Source organism: Capricornis sumatraensis, chromosome 7 (genome assembly GCF_032405125.1).
Source record: "Capricornis sumatraensis isolate serow.1 chromosome 7, serow.2, whole genome shotgun sequence".
Lineage (NCBI taxonomy): Eukaryota > Metazoa > Chordata > Mammalia > Artiodactyla > Bovidae > Capricornis > Capricornis sumatraensis.
In genome coordinates, this window is record NC_091075.1 from 59,381,828 (window position 1) to 59,402,248 (window position 20,421).

The 20,421-nt window shown below is 41.6% G+C and overlaps 1 protein-coding gene across 1 annotated transcript in view; it reads right to left on the bottom strand.

Annotated features, from left to right (window-relative positions):
* Nucleotides 1-20,421, bottom strand: part of RELL1 (RELT like 1) — a 75,975-nt gene that overhangs the window by 19,938 nt on the left and 35,616 nt on the right. Inside the window, exons 2-4 of the mRNA XM_068975258.1 lie at nucleotides 15,779-16,003; nucleotides 11,807-11,878; nucleotides 2,972-3,029 (exon numbers count right to left, since the gene is read on the bottom strand). Of these exons, the coding sequence (XP_068831359.1) occupies nucleotides 2,972-3,029; nucleotides 11,807-11,878; nucleotides 15,779-16,003 (355 nt within the window). The remainder of the gene's footprint in view (nucleotides 1-2,971; nucleotides 3,030-11,806; nucleotides 11,879-15,778; nucleotides 16,004-20,421) is intronic.

Here is a 20,421-nt window from a genome sequence, read left to right on the forward strand (position 1 = left end):
GTAAGAAAGGTTTAAATTAAAAAATATATATACCTCTTCCAATTATACAAATGGGCTTTGTGGACTGACCTCAGGCAGCAGGTACTCAGCCTTTGAGACTATACAATGACAGCTCATTGTGAACAGTAATGATGTGATTTATCACTTCTAGTTGGAGAAGGCAATGGCACCCCACTCCAGTACTCCTGCCTGGAAACTCCCATGGACGGAGGAGCCTGGTAGGCTGCAGTCCATGGGGTCGCTAAGAGTCGGATGCAACTGAGTGACTTCACTTTCACTTTTCACTTTCATACATTGGAGAGGGAAATGGCAACCCACTCCAGTGTTCTTGCCTGGAGAACCCCAGGGACGGGGGAGCCTAGTGGGCTGCCGTCTATGGAGCTAACTGGTTGGAAATGAACGACTGCTTTTAATGAAGATGCACTGTTTGTCTTTGAAGTACGAGGTTTCTTTCCTTGTAGGGCTGATCTCCCGTCTCATACAATCTAATTTCATGCAAACTAATTTCTCATACTTACCCAAATGCCTTCTAGATCTCTAAGCAAAGAGAGGCCCTGAATATATATACCCTGGAGGAAAGAAAAACTTAAATTCCAATCAAATCATTGGGTGACTTAGGAAAGAATATTTGATCCAGTCTGACTATTGATTGGGTCAAAAGAAGAAAGCTTTCAGGCCAAGATATCAAGTGATGCTTAAAAGAGATGTTGATAATAGTAATAATAAAAACCTAACACTTAGCATTCTAAGCATTCAATCTTTACAAAACCTCTAAATCGGAATTATTTAAAAACACGGACACTGAGCCTCAGAGCAGTTAAGCAACTTGCTCAAGGTCACACAGCTAATAAGTGATGGCTCTGAGATTCAAATCTAGAAAGACTAAATCCAAAACCATGATCTTAACCATCATGCTACAGTGCTTCAGAAACAGAGGAGACTACTTTGATAACCTAGAAGAAACCCAGCCAGACCATCCAAAGTATAAAAAGCACAAGTCTAAAGGTTAGATACTGGCTGCTTTCAAAAGGCACATGTCAGGCCTCTAGTAATCTAGAAAAGGAGGAGTTAAGACACGACAGGGCTGGCCTGACCAGGAATCTGTGCTCTGATGTGGAATAGGTGGGTGTGAGTGTGGGTGTGGGCCAGTCAGCGTGTCACAGCAGAGCCTGACTCCTGAGACCAGGCCAAGAGTCCCAAAGGCACCTGGAGGTCTCATGATAGCATCAACCAGCCTTCATGCTACAGATAGTCAGCCCACTCGTCCACTTCAAAAGGAGCATGCATAACTGAAGAGAAAGTCTCAAAGACCCCAAACAGCCAAAAGTTTCCTGGCGTTCATTAAAGATACTTTTTAGGTTGTTAAAATAAAAACACACGGCTGCAGCTTTCTGGGGTAAAACAATGTTAATACCACATATTAGGAGGTTGAATTGAAAGTTTAGCAACATTCATTCAAGAAACATTTATCAAAAGAAAAAAAAAGAAACAATTATCTATACGTGCTGTGCATAAAACCCAGTGATGGGGACTTTAGGATGCTCTAATGGGATTTCTTTGGAAGGAATGATGCTAAAGCTGAAACTCCAGTACTTTGGCCACCTCATGCAAAGAGTTGACTCATTGAAAAAGACTTTGATGCTGGGACCGATTGGGGGCAGGAGAAGAAGGGGACGACCGAGGATGAGATGGCTGGATGGCATCACTCACTCGACAGACACAAGTCTGAGTGAACTTGTGATGGACAGGGAGGCCTGGCATGCTGCAATTCATGGGGTCACAAAGAGTCGGACACAACTGAGCGACTGAACTGAACTGAACTGAAGATGATTGAGGTGACACAGTCCTTAGATGAGCCTGTGGTCAGGGCTGGAATGTGGGGGGACCCACAGCCCATAAGTCTCTATGAACTACACCACCAAGGCTCCCAACACTGTCCTTCCTGAACTGAGTCACCTCCCTGAAACGCAGATCTAACACGGCCGGTTTCACAAACATGTATGAAACAAAGATGTGCTGCAACCCAGAGAGTAAGCAGAAAAAAGTCCAAACCCCTTGGCAGGTCACTCAGACCCAATTTGCTTCCTTGGTCCTTCCCGCTTCTGTCCACAGCACATCCTCAGGCCACCCTAGACTGAACCTTCCCGGGGCATCCCACACTTTCACTCTCCTGGGCTTTTTGTCCTGAACTTCCTCTCCCCACAAGCTTCCCATACTTCTTGTTTCTACTCCCCATTAGACTGAGTTCTCCTTGGCAAGCATGTATGAAGGCCCAGCCCCAGCATCATGCCCACCACACAGCAGGCACTCAATAAATGCTCTCTGAAGCATGAAAGGCTACACAGAAATATAGTTGCCTGTGATTATAAATACGACCAACTGTAAAGTTCAACAACCATAATTTAAAACAAACATCTATACCCTAATACAAAAATAGAACTTAGCAGGTGCTCCCAAACCAGCCCAGTTTTTCATTTAAGCAGAACTGTTCATGGAGGTCTTTCAATGCCCAAGATATTCTGTATTTCTTATGATGTTCCAGTTAGGTTGGTATGGTGGTTACCCCCAGTTTATAGATAATGGAACTTGAGCTCAGAGTAGTCAGTTAACTTACTCGAGAAGAGGGGAGCCGTAAGTGGTGCAGGGAAGACAATTTAGGTGCCCAGTTCCAGGGCTTCTTCCTCCCATCATGGTTCACTAACCCAGCAGTTCTCAACCAGGAGCGACTTCACCCCCAGGGGACACAGACAATGTCAGGAGACACTGTGGGATGTCACATCGCAGGAGAAAGGGACAATGGCATCTATTCACTGGAGGCCAAGAATGCTGTTAAACTTCCTACAAGGCACAGGACAGTTCCCCACAGCAAAGAATTCTCTGGCTCACGTATCAATAAGGACAAAGTAGAGAAACCTGCTCCAGCAGATAATTGAAAACCAAAGCCTCATAAAATCAGGGGGAAAGCACTCACCTTTCAGGATCACACACGCTGTTATCTGCTACCATTGCCGCTAAAACATCAACATTTGCTAAAGAAAAAAAAATTAAAATGGAATGTATTAGATGAGTGATCATAGTATTAGCATATCAGAAAAGCTGTTGGGAGAAACACCTATTGAGTTTCTTCGATTCACAGATGAGGCCTTGGGGCCCTGGAGAAGGCACGGCCTTTCCCAAGGGAAGTCCAAGTATGTCTCCATCTACAGATAATTTTCAACCCACAGGAAGTTAGTGAGAGCGGCACAGGATCTATGCAAGGGAAAGCAGATCTACCACAAAGCTCTGCTTCCTATACATCATCAGCAATATACCATAGAAATTGCTTTCTCCTCTTCTCAAACCAAAGGGAAACTCAATTTAACTCACTCTGCTAAATATGTCATGAAATGCATGACTCGAGACCTATATTCTAAAAACTCTGGCCCTAAATTCTGGATACCCCATGTAATATCAAGTCTATGGGCTTCCCCGATGGTTCAGTGGTAAAGAATCCGCCTGCAGCACACACAGGAGACTCAGGTTTGATCCCTGGGTCAGGAAGATCTCCTGGAGGAGGAAATGGCAACCCACTCCAGTATTCTTACCTGGAAAATCCCATGGACGGAGGAGCCTGGGGGGCTATAGTTCATGGGGTCACAAAGAGTCTGATCTTTGGACATGCCTGATCAGAGCACAGTAACAGCATCAAGTCTATCCCACACAGCACTGGGGATGAGAAAGGGTTAGTTTTTCAGGTGGGCCATTTGGTTTAGCTCTGCTTAAGGACCATACAAGACCTTAACTCTAGCCAGCTATCTTAAAATTTCAAATGCTGGTCAGGGTCACATGCATGAGTGCTAAGTCACTTCAGTCGTGTCCGACTCTGTGCAACTCTGTGGACTGTAGTCTGCCAGGCTCCTCTGTCTGTGAGGATTATCCAGGCAATAATACTAGGGAGGTGCTGTGCCCTCCTCTAGGGAATCTTCCTGACCCAGGACTGAACCCCAGGTTTCTTATGTCTCCTGCATTGGGAGGTGGGTTCTTTACCACTAGTGCTTACCTAAGAAGTTCACTGGTTACACACAGCAGTTATCTAATATGGACTGAGTCAAATTAGACTTCTAATGTTAAATTTTTTAAAAAAATCCAAATTTGTAGGTGGAGCCTAGGCTGGCAACTAAAGCCAGCTAAAGCCAACTAAACTGAATCTCAGCTTCTTGGGTGCCCACTGTACACAGACACACATGTTACTTCATTTTTTGTAGGGTGTCAAGTCTTAAGAATAAAAGATGGAACCGAATGGTCAAGTTCCTCTTGGGTATCTCCTGGCCAGGCCAGATGTTATGCCTGACTCTTGACCCCGTTCCGTTGATTTTTTAAAACATCTTTCTTTGTTTCCGGCTGTGCTGGGCCTTCGTTGCTCCCTGGGCTTCTCTAGTTGTAGCACGTGGGGGCCCCTCTCCAGCTGCAGTGCCCGGGCTTCTCCCTGCGGCGGCTTCTCCTGCTGGAGCACAGGCTCCAGGCACATGGGCTTCAGCAGTTGTAGCCCCCAGTCTCTAGTGCACAGCCTTGTAGCTGCGCCACACCAGCTGAGCTGCTCCAGGCATGTGGGGTCTTCCCGGATCAGGGACCGAACCCATGTCTCCCGCACTGGCAGGCACGCTCTTTAACACTGAGCCACCAGGGAAACCTCTCCATTGATTTTCAAAGTGCTGTTCTCAGTACTAACCATGCGTTCTCTAGACATGAAACAATTTTTTTAAAAAATCACTATTTACCATGTGAGCTAACACCAACATTTAATATTCAACAATCTCGAAATTCCAAGAGAAGGAAAATTAGCTCCAGTTTCAACACTCCTGCTTTTAAGTCAACACTTAAAGATGGATCTAGTGTTCTGCAACTTTTTCTCACGACTGCTCCACCTAGAAGCTTTTTTTTTTTGACATTTTTTCCTAATTCATCCTCCCATAAAACTATAATACTGAAGATAATTGTTTATGTATTATATGCATATCTGTGTTTTACATATAAAATAGTGAGGGATTTTTTTGCCCCTACAATCCAATATTATCCCCTTCACAACCCTTGCAAATGCATAGGATTTTTGAAGAAATACTAATGGAACACACTATCATTTTCAAAAAGAAATAATTTATTTGCCTTTCATGACTATCTGTGAAAATGCACAAATACACTTCCAAATACAAGTTTTGATATAAAAAGACTCTTATCATAACAAAAAAAAGCACTGAAATGGATAAGTAGTGTCTTCTCCCACAGGACAAAAAAGGCATGTTACCCCTCTAAGTCAAATTGAAATATAATTTAATCATTTCCCTTGAACTAATACTAAGAATTCCAAAAAACATTTTCTTTCAGATAAAGTGTTTAGGGAATGCACAATAATTTGCCAGTTGACATTTATATTATGCCACCTTTTACTAAACTTCAAAACTATTAACAAAAAGGAGGGGAAATAACAACCAAAGAAAGAAATGAAAACAAAGATAACACTAATAGCATTCACTTATAAAGATGAGCATTTCAAAAAGTTTATATAGTTACCTGAGAAAATTTATCACCTGCAAAATGATGACCTCTGTTAGAAACATCAAATTATAAAATGCTCCCAGGAAGATAATCACAGTATATTAAAACACTACATTTTTTTAGGCTTGTGTTGTTTCTCATATACTCATGTATCCCTGTACTTCACCCTTATTTCTTAGAAACAATAGTGCATAACCCCTTTGTTTGCTGTGATTTAAGAGTAGGCTTAAGTTTTTATGCAAATAACATGCATACTCATGTAGGATCAACACATGCACACAGGCACTCATGTAGACCCTTGTCTCTAGGCTATCACCCAGTCTATACCAGGGAATAAATCTCAGTGAACTATCCCTTGTGAACCTTTTTGGTTTCCTGTGATGAGAAAACCCTAACATAACACCACCATTAGCACATAAACACATGCTTTAATTTGGTTATAAAATTACTATAAAAGAGCAAAACCCAATTAAGTTCTATTAAATATACATCTCCTTGTGATTACTCATAACTCCAATAAGCTCCAAGAGACGGTTTCCCCCACACCTTTTTTAAAAAACTTTATTTATTTGGCTGCATCGGGATCTTTGTTTCATCTTGTGGGAATCTTTCTTTATGGTGCACAGGCTCAGTATTTGTAGCACATGGGCTTGGCTGCTCCGCAGCATGAGGGATCTTAGCTCCCTGACCAGGGATCGAACCTGTATCCTCCCCATTGCAAGGCTAATTCTTAACCACTGGACCACCATGGAAGTCCCCTCCCCTACACTTGTCAACATTCTGTCCAACTATACTTCCTGTCATCGGTGTCCAAAGGATGGGAGGAGTCAGTTCCAGGGCAAGCAAAACCTGTCAAGAACAGGGGAAATTTTCTAGTGGGCAGTCATTTCCAAATACTGCTTCCTCTCTTCTTTCCTGAACTTCTGCCTGATAATATGCATAGAGTAGTCAAAATCAGCCCTGTTTTCTCTCCCACCATTATTCTCTTTAAAGTTTTCCCTTACATTCAAGGCAAGATCCTGGTATGTGCCAGCCACTGTCAAAACGCTTTGTAGACCCTCCATGTTGGATTCACTCTAATAGCAGGCAGAATTATCATCCCCATTTTACAGACAGACACTGAGGCCTAAAGACTGTAACTGACTGTCCAGAATCCCACAGCTAGAAACAGACCTAGATACAAAAACCTGGTCAATCTGACTCTAGGGTGGGTGCATTTTACCCCAACCAACTCCTCCCTACTCCTTCTGAGTCTCCATCCAAATGATGATGGTTTAACAGTTCACAGGATGTTTGCATAATCATTATAGCAAGTTTCAGAGATCTACTCAGTGATGATGGTAGTTTATGAAGAAATGCTTTTAGCCATCACACAAATTGAGTGCCAAGATAAGAAATTCACCAAGGGACCCCTCTCTTCTGCCCAGTGTAAATAACTATCATCAAGGGTGCTTGGACAGTAATCACAATGCTGACAGGTGTTGCTATTTTCAGACAGTGTCTGGCCCTGGTAGAGAAGCCCAGCTGGAGAGTTGCAGGTACTTTCCAAACTTCCACAGTGATCACCCAAACGCTCTTCAGTCCTGCTCTGTTTAGAAAGGATTACAGACTAGTGGGAAAATAATCAGTGTGCAGCTTAGCCCATAAATTCATCCTACAAGAGATATTTGTCTAAACGAAATGTGATTTGCAACATCCAAGACATGATAGGTTTAAACCATAAATAAGAATGTCACCATGAGTACTGTATTACCCCCTTAGCCAAATTAAAAATGCAAAGCAGAAGATGAGTCATATATCAGGACTGAAAGTGTTTTAAAATATGTAAATATAGGCAAAGAAAACCTAAATAAACATGGGAAAAGGGTAATGGTTTGTACTCAATTTTATTCACTTTCTTCAATGTTTAAAGAAAAATTATGTTATAGTGTGTTATTTTAAAAAATAGAAAGTTAATTAACCTCAACATGGAGGTCTAAATGGATATTAAGTTCAGAGTCTGTTAATGACAAAGAAAAGAAAAGAAAAATACATTTTGTTCTACAGAGAATTTAAGTCTCCAAGGCAAACTAATAGAACTAGGTTATAAACTCGTAAGAGACCCAGTACCTATTTACTCCTCCAGCTGTGGTTTTCGCACAGGCTGGAAGCTAGAGAGGTCACTGTGTGTGAGTACCCAATGAAATCAGCTGTCTCCTGGTGGCCAAGGAGAACCAAGGTCACATAAGAATGAGGTCACAGGAGAAATCATAGATGGACAGAAGAAGGCCCTTACAGGTAGAAGAGTGAAGGATAAGAAAGACAGAAGGCAAAGAACTGGGGACCAGAGGAGAAAGAATGAAATCAGTGCTTTGATTACTCCACTGGTAATCAAGGCAGCAGAAACTAAAATGCTACTTTCCAAAAGGAAAAGGACATAATTAAAAAAGAAAAGAGGAGTCCTAGAGTCTGTGAGTGTGGGAGTGAAGAAATTATATAGTCTGCTTCCTTCAGGGACCCACAGGTTTCACCTCGGCTGTAATAGGAGAAAAGAGCCCACTGCTGGCACCATCCTGCCACAGTCCAGCTTGATGACCATAGGCGACTTTCTTACCCTCTGGGCCTCTATTTCCTCATCTGCAAAATGGGATGGTAACAAGGCTGACTTCATAATGTGGTTTGGATAATTTAATGCATTAATATTTAGAGTTCTATAAAATGCCCCAGCTGTATATGTTATCTCTTTGAAAGGAGGAAGTTTATTGTTCATCCTCCCTGACACCAGGAAGAAGCAGTGACAGTACACAAGTATGGACTCTGATATCAGAGGCTGGAGTTCAAATCTGCTAATTGCAGCAGGGTGACACTGGCAAGTTAGTTATGTGCTGTGGACCTCGGTTTCTCAACAATAAATTGGAAATGATATATCTGAATCATAGGGATCCCAGAAAACCCTTAGAACAGGCCTGGCAGTTAGCAAGCATTCAGTGCCAAACATGAAGTTATACAGGAGAACTTCAGCCCCCAGTAAAGTGTTCACAGCTGACATTTCACACCACTCACCTCTCAGTAACCCCTCGTGCAGCACTCACTCACTCAGCAGCTGCTTCAGCTCTCAGAAGCCCAGGTCCCACAGGTCTCCAAGCTTCCCAAAGCCATGAAGGCCGTTTCTTTCTTTCTCTTTCTTTTTCCCCCAACTATTTTTTTTGTATTGGAGTGAGTGATAATCACTCAGTCTTGTCCGACTCTGCGACGTCATGGACTGTAGCGCACCAGGCTCCTCTGTACATGGAATGCTCCAGGCAAGAATACTGGAATGGGTTGTCATTTCCTTCTCCAGAGGATCTTTCTGACCCATGGATCAAACCCAGGTGTCCTGCATCGCAGGCGGATTCTGAGCCACCAGGGAAGCTGTATTGGAGAACAGCTCTTTAACCAAGTCGTGATGGTTTCATGCGGAGAGCAAAGGGACTCAACCATACATATACATGTACATGAAGGCAGTTTCGACTGTGCAAGACCCAGGAGAAATGAAGGGCCATCCACACCTTACTCAGTGCACTTCTGTAATGGCTGGAGCTTTTATGCCAAGAACAAATTTGGGTACTTCTTATGCAAATTAAAGCCCACTTCTTTATGCAAAAGAAATATGCACCACTGAGTCCTCAAGAATAGCATCACCAAATACTGCTCCCTGAAGGAAAAGTGAAAAAAAGTGAAAGTGAAAGTCGCTCAGTCGTGTCCGACTCTGCGACCCCATGGACTATACAGTCCATGGAATTCTCTAGGCCAGAGTACTGGAGTAGGTAGCCTTTCCCTTCTCCAGAGGGTCTTCCCAACCCAGGGATCAAACCCAGGTCTCCTGCATTGCAGGCGGATTCTTTACCAGCGGAGCAACAAGATCTGTTTTATAAAACAGATATCGAATCCAATTGATCACTGTCATTTTTGTTATTTTAAACGTCATCTTATTAAGTTAGATTATCTGGTTTTCCATCCTGGAGAAACTGAAAGTGACAAACTAGAAGAGAGGCGAGGCAATGATATATAGATGAAAGAGGCCCATGTAGGGCGGCACTACTCCCTAACCATGTTGGGGTCTTCCTTTCTTCATCTGTAAAATGGGTATAATAATATCAACTCCAGATGAACATTGTGAGGATTAAATGATATTATGCACATGAAGCACCTAGATCAATGCCAAATATGTAAAATCCACTCTAAAGAAAAATGAAAAGTATGCTGACCCATATGAAGTTGCTTCTTCTCTAGGTCAGAAGCACTGACTGCAGCCTGGGCCAGGCAGGTGCTCTGATTAATAGTGAGGCTATGGGGACAAAGGATCCCAGGGAGGGGCTTGGAACAGAAGGCAGGGATTTACTGAGCAGTATGGAGGTATTTCAACTTTCAGACAGAGGGCTCAGCTGCGTCAGTGCATGCTGCTTGAGACAGTGTTTACCAGGGCCCAGAGAGAGCCCAAGGAAAGCATTTTGTTTTACATTCTCATGAGAATTCAAAGCATAGGGCTATTGGATATGTTGGTTGAAAAAAACTGTGACCTAAAAGTTATGCGCAACCTAAAAGTTGAAAGTTATGTTTTATTCAGTAGACAAATCTGAGGACTCAAGCTCAGGAGACAAGACTCTCAAATAACTCTGAGAGACTGCTATGGAGAGACAAAGGGGGGGAGCCAAGATATACAAGAATTTTTGCAATAAAGATCAGGTAGTCAGAACGTCAAACTGTTACTGTTAATAAAAGAAAACCAGACATCCCAAGTCAAGGAATTCAGCGCTTTTCCATGTATGGGAAGATGTAAGAGTCTGGGCTCACTGAAATCATTCCTTTGATGTGCACCTCAGCTATCTGGGGCCGGCATCCAGTGTTTTCACATCCTGAGTTTCCTCAGGATTCATAGTCAGGGAGAGGCTGCAGTCTGATGGCTGCTAGATGGCAGGTATTCTCTCCTTGGGTTCCTTCAGGGTTCAGCACTGCGGCGCTGTAATGGATGGCTTGATGGCTATGACTTTCTTTGTTTACTGATATGAGAGGTGGCATTTTTAGTTCACAGGTATGTGGGCAGGAGTGCCACACGCCTCAAAAGTAACTTGGGGTGTGGTATCTTGTGGAGACAATCACCAGTGCTTCAGAAAAATGACCCTGATTTATCTAATCAGGATTAAACTAATTCTCCATTTAAGAAGACAGGGGTTTACGATACATTTCAGAATGGAAAAAAATGCTTAAAGTCATTAAAGCTTGGTGGTAGTGGTTTAGTCGCTAAGTTGTGTCCAACTTTGTGACCCTTTGGACTGAGCCCGCCAGGCTCCTCTGTCCATGGGATTTCCCAGGCAAGAATACTGGAGTGGCTTGCCATTTCCTTCTCCAGGGGATCTTCCCCACCCAGGGACTGAACAGGGGTCTCCTGTATTACAGGCGGATTCTTTACTAACTGAGCCACCAGAGAAGCCTAGATCTTTTAAAAGCTTTAACACTTAACAGATTATAGAATAGGTGAACTCATAGAGGCAGAAAGCAGAGGAAGGGTTGCCAGAGGCTAGAGGGGAAGAGGGTGGAGAATGGGGAGTGACTGCTCAGTGTGTTCAGAGTTTGGGACGATGAAAAGATTCTGAAACTAGATACTGGTGATCTTTGCACAAAATTGTGAACATGTGTGTGTGAGTGTGTGTGTGCTCAGTCACGTCCGACTCTTGGTGGCCCCATGGACTGTAGCCCGCCAGGCTCCTCTGTCCATGGGATTTCCCAGGCAAGAATACTGGAGTAGGTTGCCATTTCCTTCTCCATTGCAACTGTACTTAATGCCAATGAACTGTACATTTTAAAATGGGTAGAACAGCAAATTCTATGTTTAGTGTATTTTATCACAGTATTTTTAAAAGCAGAAAAAAACGAATAGATAATATTTGAGTGCTTATTATACCAAGCAGCTTCTGTGCAATATGTCACAATAATACCATGAGGTAAATATTATTTTAGAGGAAGAAACTGAGGCTCATGAGGTAATATGACTTTCCCCCCAATCAAGGCGATGCCAGGATTAAAAGGTAAGCCTCCAGGGCTGACTTGGCAACACTCAGACCCACTGACTCTTAGAAAACTCATGAAACTCTCCTGATAGGATAATGCTGGAAGCTGGGCTATTTGTGAGCTTAGGTGGAAGGTGCTACCAATAACTTCAGAAACGTTGACAGGAGAATCCATACAAACTCTCTGAAGCAGGTTTTTAATAAAACATGTGAATAATGAATTGTTCTGGACACTAAAAGAGCCATACCTTCGTTTTTCATGATGTACTGGACAATCTGCCCAACAGTGTCACTATTTTCATTCACACTGTCGTTCAACTCTGCAAGAGAAAGGGGAGGGGAGGACAGGTTACAATTGCTCACCTGCATGAGGTCAAAGAGACACGCAGTCTCAGAGCCTAAGGCTTCTCTGAACAGTCTCCAGAAAGCTCAGCTGATGACCCACGGTGATAAGAATTCTGCTTTCTTGTAACACACCTTTCTCTCAGCACACTCTTAGCACACCTGACTGAAAGCACCCAGCAACTTTCTCAGCAGAACAGGTGCAAACTGCCCATCAATATCTTCTCAAGTCCAGACACATGCTTAATTTGCAAGATGTCTTTATCAGTCCTTACAACTATTACTCCTCTCTCATCATTTTGTTAAACTCAAAGGGGAAATGGAAAGAAGAAAGAGAATTAAAATAAAATTTTCTTGGATTTTATTTTCATTGTAGATATACCATATACAGAGTATTAATTTATTTCTTAAATTGGGTAGTTATTCACCTCTGTCTTCACAAGACTTTGAAATATACTTCCAAATCATCTAAATGTTGGCCATGGTTAATTACCTACAAACTCAGTTTACTTTGAGAGACTCTGCACATGGGATAGTCTTTAGGGAAAAAAAGTCAAACCTTCAGTCTGAAACTGATCCTTATCATTCGCTTCCATAACACAAGAAAGAAGGAGGGCTGACCTAGAAATCATGGTGTGGTATCTTACCCATGTAATCTGGAAAAGTGTCTTCTCCACCCAAGCCACTCCCTCCCCGTAAACACGCACGTCCAGTTAGACAGTGCACATGCTGACCACTAAGCCAACCTACATAGCGTCTGCAGAGGATGAGAGAGAAAGGTCCCGCTTTCTGTTGACAAACATTCAGCCTCGGTTTGCTCATAAATGTACACATGACTCATCGGGAGACTGTGCTCACTCCCTGCCTCAAAGGTCAGTGGGGGTGGGAAAAACCAACAGGCCAGCAAGCTGGCAAGGAATGAAGAAGCTCCCCAACTCTGCCCTTGATCCTACTTGAAGGGTGACCTCCCCCAAATGTCACACTTCTGCAAAAACTGCCCTTTGAGGTCTGAAAAGGATAAGGAGAGTTACCAACTATTCCCCAAGGCCTGAAAGGATGATTGAAAAGTACATCTGTGGTGAAAACAGGACTTCATCTCTCAGGGTTTTCAAAAACAATCCAGCAACTCCATGTGAGGAGGAAATGCTGAGACACTCTGAGGTCAATACAAAGGTACCAGCTCCTGTCATTCTTTCACTGCACTGTTCACACAACCATCTACTTAATAAACATAAACTCCAACCTCATATTAGGTTGGTGCAACAGTAATTACAGTTTTGGACCCTGATTTTAAATCATTATAACTAGGCTCAGACACATCTTTAGTAATCAAAATAGGAGCCATTACACTCAAAATAGTTTTGCCAAAGAGAAATAAGCTTGTTTATTCTTGTACCATAAAAATCCGTGCTTCGGGATTTGATGAACTCCTGGAAAGCATTTTCTACCTCCTGTTGGTTGTGAAAGCATTTTCATTTTCCCTGCAAAAAGTTGTCAAGATGCTTGAAGAAGCAGTAGTTAGTTGGCTACTTGGCAGTATGGCAGATGAGACAAACTTTATAGCCCAATTCGTTCAACTTTTGAAGCGCTGGTTGTGCAACATGCAATCAGGTGTTGCTGTGTGTTTTTTGTTGACCAATGTCAGCTGCACGCATCAGTTTTCTGTGCATCGCATCAATTTTCTGAGAATACGTCTCAGATATAATAGTTTTTCTAGGATTCAGAAAGCTATCATGGATCAGACAGACAGAAGACCATGTGACCATGACCTTTTTGGGGGGCAAGTTTGGCTTTGGGAAGTGCTTTGGAGCGTCTTCTCCATTCAAACACTGAGCTGGTTGTTTCTGGTTGTTGTATAAAATCCACTTTTCATCGCATGTCACAATCTGATCAAGAAATGGTTTGTCGTTGTTGCATAGAATAAGAGAGAACAACACTTCAAAATGACAGGTTTTTTTGTTTTTGTTTTTGTTTTTTTTTTTTTGCGGTCAGCTCATGAGGCCCCCCCTTATTGAGCTTTTTCACCTTTCCAATTTGCTTCAAAATACCAAACGACATAGAATGGTCAACATTGAGTTCTTCAGCAACTTCTCCTGTAGTTGTAAGAGAATCAGCTTCAAAGATCTTCTCAATTGTTTCTTGTCAACTTCAGGTGGCTGGCCACTGCGCTCCTCATCTTCAAGGATCTCGTCGCCTTTGCAAAATTTCTTGAACCACCACTGCACTGCACGTTCATTAGCAGTTCCTGGGCTAAATGCGTTGTTGATGTTACCAGTTGTCTCTGCTGCTTTCTGACCCATTTTGAACTCAAATAAGAAAATTTTCTGTCTAACATCATTTCCATAGTCTAAAATACATATAAAATAAGCAGCAAGTAATAATTCATTAGCAAAAAACATAAAACGTACACATTAAAATGATGTATAACATAACCATGTTGAAGAAAGTATTCTAATAACAAATGGCAAAGTTCAACAATGCAAAACTACAATTACTTTTGCACAACTGAATAGATTTTTAAAGATTAACTCCACAAGCAAAAGTAGCAGCACTAAAATGGCGAGACCTATTCAGTTTTCCTATTGTGCTTATTAGAATCTAATTCAACAGCAACAGTAAGGGTTACTATATGAAAAAAGTGAAAGTTGCTTAGTTGTGTCTGTCTCTTTGTGATCCTATGGACTGTAGTCTGACAGGCTCCTCTGTCCATAGGATTTCCCAGCCAAGATTATTGGAGTGTGTAGCCACGCCCTTCTCCAGGGGATCTTCCCGACCCAGGGATCCAACCCCAGTCTCCTGTGTCTACCAGCACTGCAGGTGGATGCTTTATCCTCTGAGCCAGGGAAGCCCAAGGGTTAATATATGCTGAGTGCCATTTGTGACAAACACCAAATGTATCTTCCCTCTAATTTCACAATACTCTTACAAGGTGAAGATTATTGCCCTCATTTAAATTAAAATTTTAATTAAATTAATAAAATTAAATTTAAGTTAAATTAAACATAGCAGTGATTTAGAGCACATTAACTTGCCCACGGCCACAAGGTAAATAAGAATAAACGACTTCGTAGTTATTTAATAAATGAAAGCAGTTTCTAACTCTAGGTGTGGTTCCTATAATATTTACAATGATGCTACACCATAGCATTTGCCTTTAAGATGGATCATTTTGTAAAAGTGCTGGTGAGGGTATAGAGAAAAGGGAACCCTTGTGCACAGTTGGTGGAAATGTAAATTGGAACTGCCTCTATGGAAAACAATATGGATGTTCCTCAAAAAATTAAAAATAGATCTATCATATGATCCAGCAATTCCATTTCTGGGTATATACCCAAAGGAAATGAAAACAGGAAGTGAAAGTGGAAAGATTTATGCACTCCTGTGTTTACTGCAGAATTATTCAAACTAGCCAAGATATGGAAACTTCTTAGCGTCCATCAAGGAATGAATGGATAAAGAAGATCCACTGATCAAGCAGTCAATAAGAAGAAATAGATATTTTTCTGGAATTCTCTTTTGCTATGATCCAACAGATGTTGGCAATTTGATCACTGGTTCCTCCGCCTTTTCTGTACTATAATTATCAAACTTACAGAGAGACTAGAACTGAATGATTCCTACCCTAAAAACAACTGACAATTATGTGATAGAGGTGTTAAACATCACTACAATGGCAATCATATTACAATATATAAATGCACCAGAATAATGTGTTGCACACTTTAAATTTACATAATGTTATTACATCAAATATATTTTGATGAAAAAAGATGGATCACTTGCTTTACAGAGACAGAAAACATACATGACTCATTTCTTATTAAAAAATTGTCTGCACTCACATTCCCACACACACAAAAAATAATCCAGATTCTTACCTATCTTTTCAACCTTTTCTCCTTCAACGTCTTGCTCAGCTTCTGTTGTACATCGATAGCCTTTCTTCTTAAGCAGGTGGCAAATGAGGACGCCAAAGAGACCCATGACGAAGAAGACAGGGACGAGGGCATACGCGATGTATTCCGGGTGTCCATTCCCAGCGCTGTTCGTGGGCGAGGGCGTCGTCTCGGTTTTGGAGGGTAGCGGGTGGCTGCCACTGTGATCTGAGGAAGAGACACACACAGCCGCATCAGATGTCTGCTGGAGATGAGGAACATCTGACAACCTTGGGAAATGTTCCTGTTAAATGTGAGTCTGTTTCCAAAACCACAGGCCAGGCAGAGGCTGGCAGGTCCGGCAGGACAGGCACATGGGCTTGAGTTCCTTTCCTGACCCTGCTACTCATAATCTGGGCCCCCTTGGGGTAAGTTTTTTTTTTTTAAGCTCTCCAAGCCAGCCTCTGCTTCTTCATCTGTGAGATTATCTATACAGCATGGAGTGAATGCACAGTTTCAGCAAAGGGTCCACACAGTACACACACCATCACTAGGTGGTATCATAGCAGAGTCCTTAGCGGTTAAAAGCACAGACTCAGGAGACTTGGGGTCAAGTCCCAGCTCCACCACTTTGCAGCTGTGTGACTCTGGACAATGACTTCATCTCCATGCCTTGGTTTCTTATGAACAGACCTACTAATAGTAGTCAACCCACCCCTCAAGGCTTGTTATGAAGATGAAATAAATGAATACACATAAAACATCTAGAACCATTTCTACAACAAAGCAAATGCTCAACTTCATGGCAGGCATCGTTTTAGGCATTTATGACTTACTGAGCAAAACAAAGACCCTTGTCCTCATGGAGCATAAGTCCCAGAAAGATTTAGTAAACTGACTGATCTAGTGCATGAAAAAAGCCAAATCCAGGACGCATCAGGTTTTGGCCTAGGAGCACACATATAAAAATGGAAGCACGTGCATCTGCGTATTTGCTTACCACCCCAAATTATCATTTATGGCATGACTGTTACATGAAAAGCACCAGCTGGGAGCTGCATAGAGAGTGGAAAACAGGAGAGCATGACCAGTGCCAACTTGGAGCCAGTAGGGTAGTGCTGGAAACAGGCACTAAACAAGTGAACACCTGGGCAGGCATGAGAGACTGGGAGAAGGTATGCATGGGGCACTAAAAGAAACAGGAACCGTGGGGACCTATTTTACGACTTCAGAAATAGTGCAGCTGGGAAGGGGGCATCTACGGGGGAGAAGGAGCCATTTGCTTCTGGACAAGTCAAAGTTCCACATGGACTTACAGCAGAAGCAGCGGGATATTTGGGCCCACGAGTGTGCCAGGATATACACGGAACTGAGTCGCCTCCATGAAGGAGTGAGAGGGAGAAACAGTGAGCCCAGCTCGTACAATCATAAGATTCTGCCAGTTAAGATAATGGAGAAAGAGCCGACTGTGTGGAAAACCAGCCAAGTATCAATTAACACACATAAGATGAAAAGGGAGTTATCACACAAAGGAGGGGGTCAGGAAGGATGAGGACTAAGGGAAAATGTGGGGTTTGACGGAAATGTAGTCTCGTTATTTGGGGTACTCAGATTCTGAAGTGATACAATGAGGTTTTCTGCATCACAGAGATTTACACATATTGCTTAAGAAATCCAGAAACTGGCAATCTAGATGCATTTAACTATAAACTCTCTCAAGAGTATTTTGGTGGGAAAAAAAAAAAAACTGTACTGTAATGATCACATGAGGACAAATATCAGGTGTGAAATGACCACATTTCATCACTGCAGCAAAAAATATCAAACAGACAGCACAGGACAAAGGGCTCCCTCACTTTCAGATGGAAATAACCGTTATCTTTGCCCATGAAAGGAAACTGCTGGTTTCTCAGGTTCTGTAAAAGGTGGCACTCTTTAAAGTATCATGAAACCTCTAGAATCTGGGGATGAGCTACATATTTATTCTGATTTCTCTCCCAAGAATATAATTAATAAATGGATGAATGAATAAAAAAGAGTACACACACACAATTCCCTAAATATATGCAAACATGTCATCCAAATTAGGGTTTAACATTAAGACTTAATTTCACTTAAAATCCAGAAATATTTAACTCTTAGTAATTCTAAGCATTTTATTTATTAATTCCTTTTTAAAAACATATTCCAGGCAACAGGAATAGATAAAGCAGGCAACATGTTAAGACTGAAAGAGTTTTACTCAGAATCATGGTCAGTTTCAATCTGGAAATGATAATTTCTCTTTAGGAAGCAGCAGAAACAGGAATGAAAGCAGGGGGCTCAGAATTGAAGCCAGGCAGCTCCTCCTGAATCAGGTGGTTAAGAATGTGTGTTCATCATTAATTTGACCTCTAGGAAACCCTTGAAAATACTATAAATTCACAGTTTGTGATTTACAGACAGGTGTCAGTCATTTAATCTCATAATTACCACACCATGGAAAAAGCTGAGGAAGATATGACTCTAAATCAGTGAAATATGAATTACAGAGATGCACTGTAGCTAAAAGGTCAGACTGCCTAGCATACATAATTGCTTGGCCACTAACTAGGCATGTCACCTTGAATAAGTTTTTTAACTGCTCTGTGCTCAATTTCCTCATCTGTAAAACGGAATCAAAGTGATTGTACCTTTCTACAATGGTTTCAAAATGTGGCCCCTAATTCTTTGGCACTCATTGTTTTAAGCCACTAAGTTTTGTGGCAATTTTTTAATATAGCAAAGTAACTGGAAGACTATTTGTTAAATTCACTGTGAGGATCACACACATTTATGTGTAAAGCACTTAGAGTATTTAGGAAAAGATAAGCACTATAAAAGTGTTTATTCTTGGGCTTCCCTGTGCTCAGTTGGTAAAGAATCCGCTTGCAATGCAGAAAACCTGGGTTCGATCCCTGGGTTGGGAAGATCCCCTGGAGGAGGGCATGGCAACCCACCCCAGTGTTCTTGCCTAGAGAATCCCCATGGACAGAGGACCCTGTCAGGCTACAGTCCATGAAGCTGCAGAGTCAGACATGACTGAGTAAGCACAGCACATAGAAGAGTTTAGTTACTGTCCTGATAGAACTGAACTATCCAATACAGTAATCACTAACCACAAATAGCAATTTAAATTTAAGTCAATTAAAAATAGATAAAATTAAAAATTCAGTTCCTTAGGTGGACTAACCACATTTCAAGTGCTCAATAGTCATATGTGGCTAACTGGTTCATATTAGAGAGGTCAGATAAAGAACATTTCCATCATCCCAAGAGCGTCTTGACACACGTAAAAGAAGAGAGTGAAAAGCTGGCTTAAAGCTCAACATTCAAAAAACTAAGATCAGGCATTGGTTCCCATCACTCTATGACAAAAAAATGGGGAAAAAGTGGGAACAGTGGCAGATTTTATTTTCTTGGGCTCCAAAATCACTGCATATGGTGACTGACTGCAGCCACAAAATTAAAAGACACTTGCTTCTTGGAAGAAAAGCTATGACAAACCTAGACAGCGTATTAAAAACTGAAGACATCACTTTGCCAACAAAGGTACATACAGTCAAAGCTATGGTCTTTCCAGTAGTCATGTACGGATGTGAGAGTTGGACCATAAAGAAGGCTGAGCACTGAAGAATTGATGCTTTCGAAGTGTGGTGCTGGAGAAAACTTTTGAGTGTCTTGGACAGCAAGGAGATCAAACCAGTCAGTTTTAAAGGAAATCAGTCCTGAATATTCATTGGAAGGACTGATGCTGAAGCTGAAGCTCCAATACTTTGGCCACCTGATGTGAAGAGCTGACTCAATGGAAAAGACCCCGATACTGGGAAAGATTGAGGGCAAGAGGAGAAAGCAGTGACAGAGGATGAGATGATTAGATGGCATCACTGACTCAATGGACATGAGTTCAAGCAAACTCCAGGAGATGGTGAAGGATAGGGAAGCCTGGCCTGCTGCAGTTCATGGGGTCACAAAGAGTCAAAGGCGACTGAACCAGTGAACAAGAAGTTATATTGTACAGCCCTGTTATAGACTACAAAGAATCATTAAAGAGCAAAAAGTTGACTGGAGAATCCTTGTTATCTACCTCAGCAATTTAAGAATAACTTTTAAATCACAAAGTAACTATTCACAATTAATGCCTAAGATCCTAGTTAACTTATGTAGGCTTAATTGTTTCTTCAATTTACACTAATAATCTGCTTAGAGACACCATGTCCATCTTTTTTCTTCGTCTTTAGCTGACTCATATTCGAATTCTGAAAAAAACTGAGTCCAAATTAATAGCAAAGGTTGTTGTAACATTATTTATAAAAAGTCAAAAATTAGCAACAACTGCATGTTTGAAATGGGATAATAATAAAATACCTAAGTCAACCACTGACTATCCATTTGATGGAATAATATGCACCATTTAACACTATTCATGAAGATTTTGTGAAGATATGGGGACATACTTATTATCTAATAATGAATTTTAAAAGATGGATTCAAAAACCATACATACTGTAGGATCAAAACAGTAAGTGATTCTGAGTAATTGAATAATAAGTTAATTATTAATTATATTTTTATGCTTTTCTGTAATTTTTTAAAAATTCTTACATATGTATTATATATGTACCAAG